This window comes from Myotis davidii, unplaced genomic scaffold (assembly GCF_000327345.1).
Source record: "Myotis davidii unplaced genomic scaffold, ASM32734v1 scaffold562, whole genome shotgun sequence".
Classification (NCBI taxonomy): Eukaryota; Metazoa; Chordata; class Mammalia; order Chiroptera; family Vespertilionidae; genus Myotis; species Myotis davidii.
The window spans coordinates 2,823,624-2,824,618 of record NW_006293953.1 but is presented as its reverse complement, the minus strand read 5'-3'; the positions used below and the strand labels follow the sequence as shown (position 1 = coordinate 2,824,618).

Here is a 995-nt window from a genome sequence, read left to right as displayed (position 1 = left end):
GGGGGCAAGAGGGGAAGTGTTGGTTCTTTCATATATTTGGACCCTTGAGATGTATGTGTGCATCTGTGCACACACACACACTCTCTCAATATATATCTCCCAAGTATCCCAATAAAATATACAAGTTTTTCAGACAATATAGGGACACAGATATATTGACACTGGTGGTGGATATTGTAAATATTTTTTAACTCTAAGATGATCAAAACCTGTGTGTTATTCTTTCTCTCTTAATGGTCTATGATTGGATGGAATGTGGGAACACTGACCAGGGGTAGAATTTTACTGGTGTTCTGTGTTATTCTTTTCACAGCAATTCTCAGCCCTGACAGAAGTGCTTTTTCACTTCCTAACTGAGCCAAAAGAGGTAAGTATTTTGTGATAAGGAGAGTTCCTGGATGTGGGTCTATAGTACTGAGATGCTTAGAAAGTGACAGCCTCGTTTGTGCTGTTCCCTTTCTGCAGGTGGAAAGGTTTCTGGCTCAACTCTCTGAATTTGCCACCATCAATCAGATCAGTCTTGGCCCCCTCAGAAGCATCGTGAAAAGCTTCCTTCTGGTTCCAAATGGTGAGTAGCCTGTCAGCAGCTGAGGTCAGAGACATTGCTTGAACATTCCTTCAGTCCACAGAGTAGACAAGCGTGCTCTGGGCACTGAGCCAGAGCATTCAGTAGCAAACCAGACATGGGCGGGAATCACAGACGCGGGAGGGAAGCCAGGTCAATAGATAACCCTGGTAGAGGATAATAGAGTTGCAGTTCAAAGTGTACTCTGCATCCCGGCTTCAGCCCCCAAAATGTTATCTAGTCCTCTACACAGTAAACATTTAGAAACTTTTGAGAGTAAGCATTTAGAAACTTTTAAAGCAATTTGACAAAGTCTCTTAATTCTAATACAGTTTTTAAAAATGGTGCTTGGTGTTTTTCTTTTAAATGTGGTAAAATATATGTAACAAACTTTATTCTTTTAATCATATGGGGCTTGTATGTTTGTTTC

The 995-nt window shown here is 40.9% G+C and overlaps 1 protein-coding gene across 1 annotated transcript in view; it reads left to right on the top strand.

Moving 5' to 3' along the window:
* The window catches only part of COMMD7 (COMM domain containing 7), a gene marked incomplete at its 5' end in the record, with an annotated part of 22,271 nt that overhangs the window by 9,647 nt on the left and 11,629 nt on the right, over positions 1-995 (top strand). The window contains 2 exons of the mRNA XM_015566643.1: positions 314-367; positions 466-568. Of these exons, the coding sequence (XP_015422129.1) occupies positions 314-367; positions 466-568 (157 nt within the window). The remainder of the gene's footprint in view (positions 1-313; positions 368-465; positions 569-995) is intronic.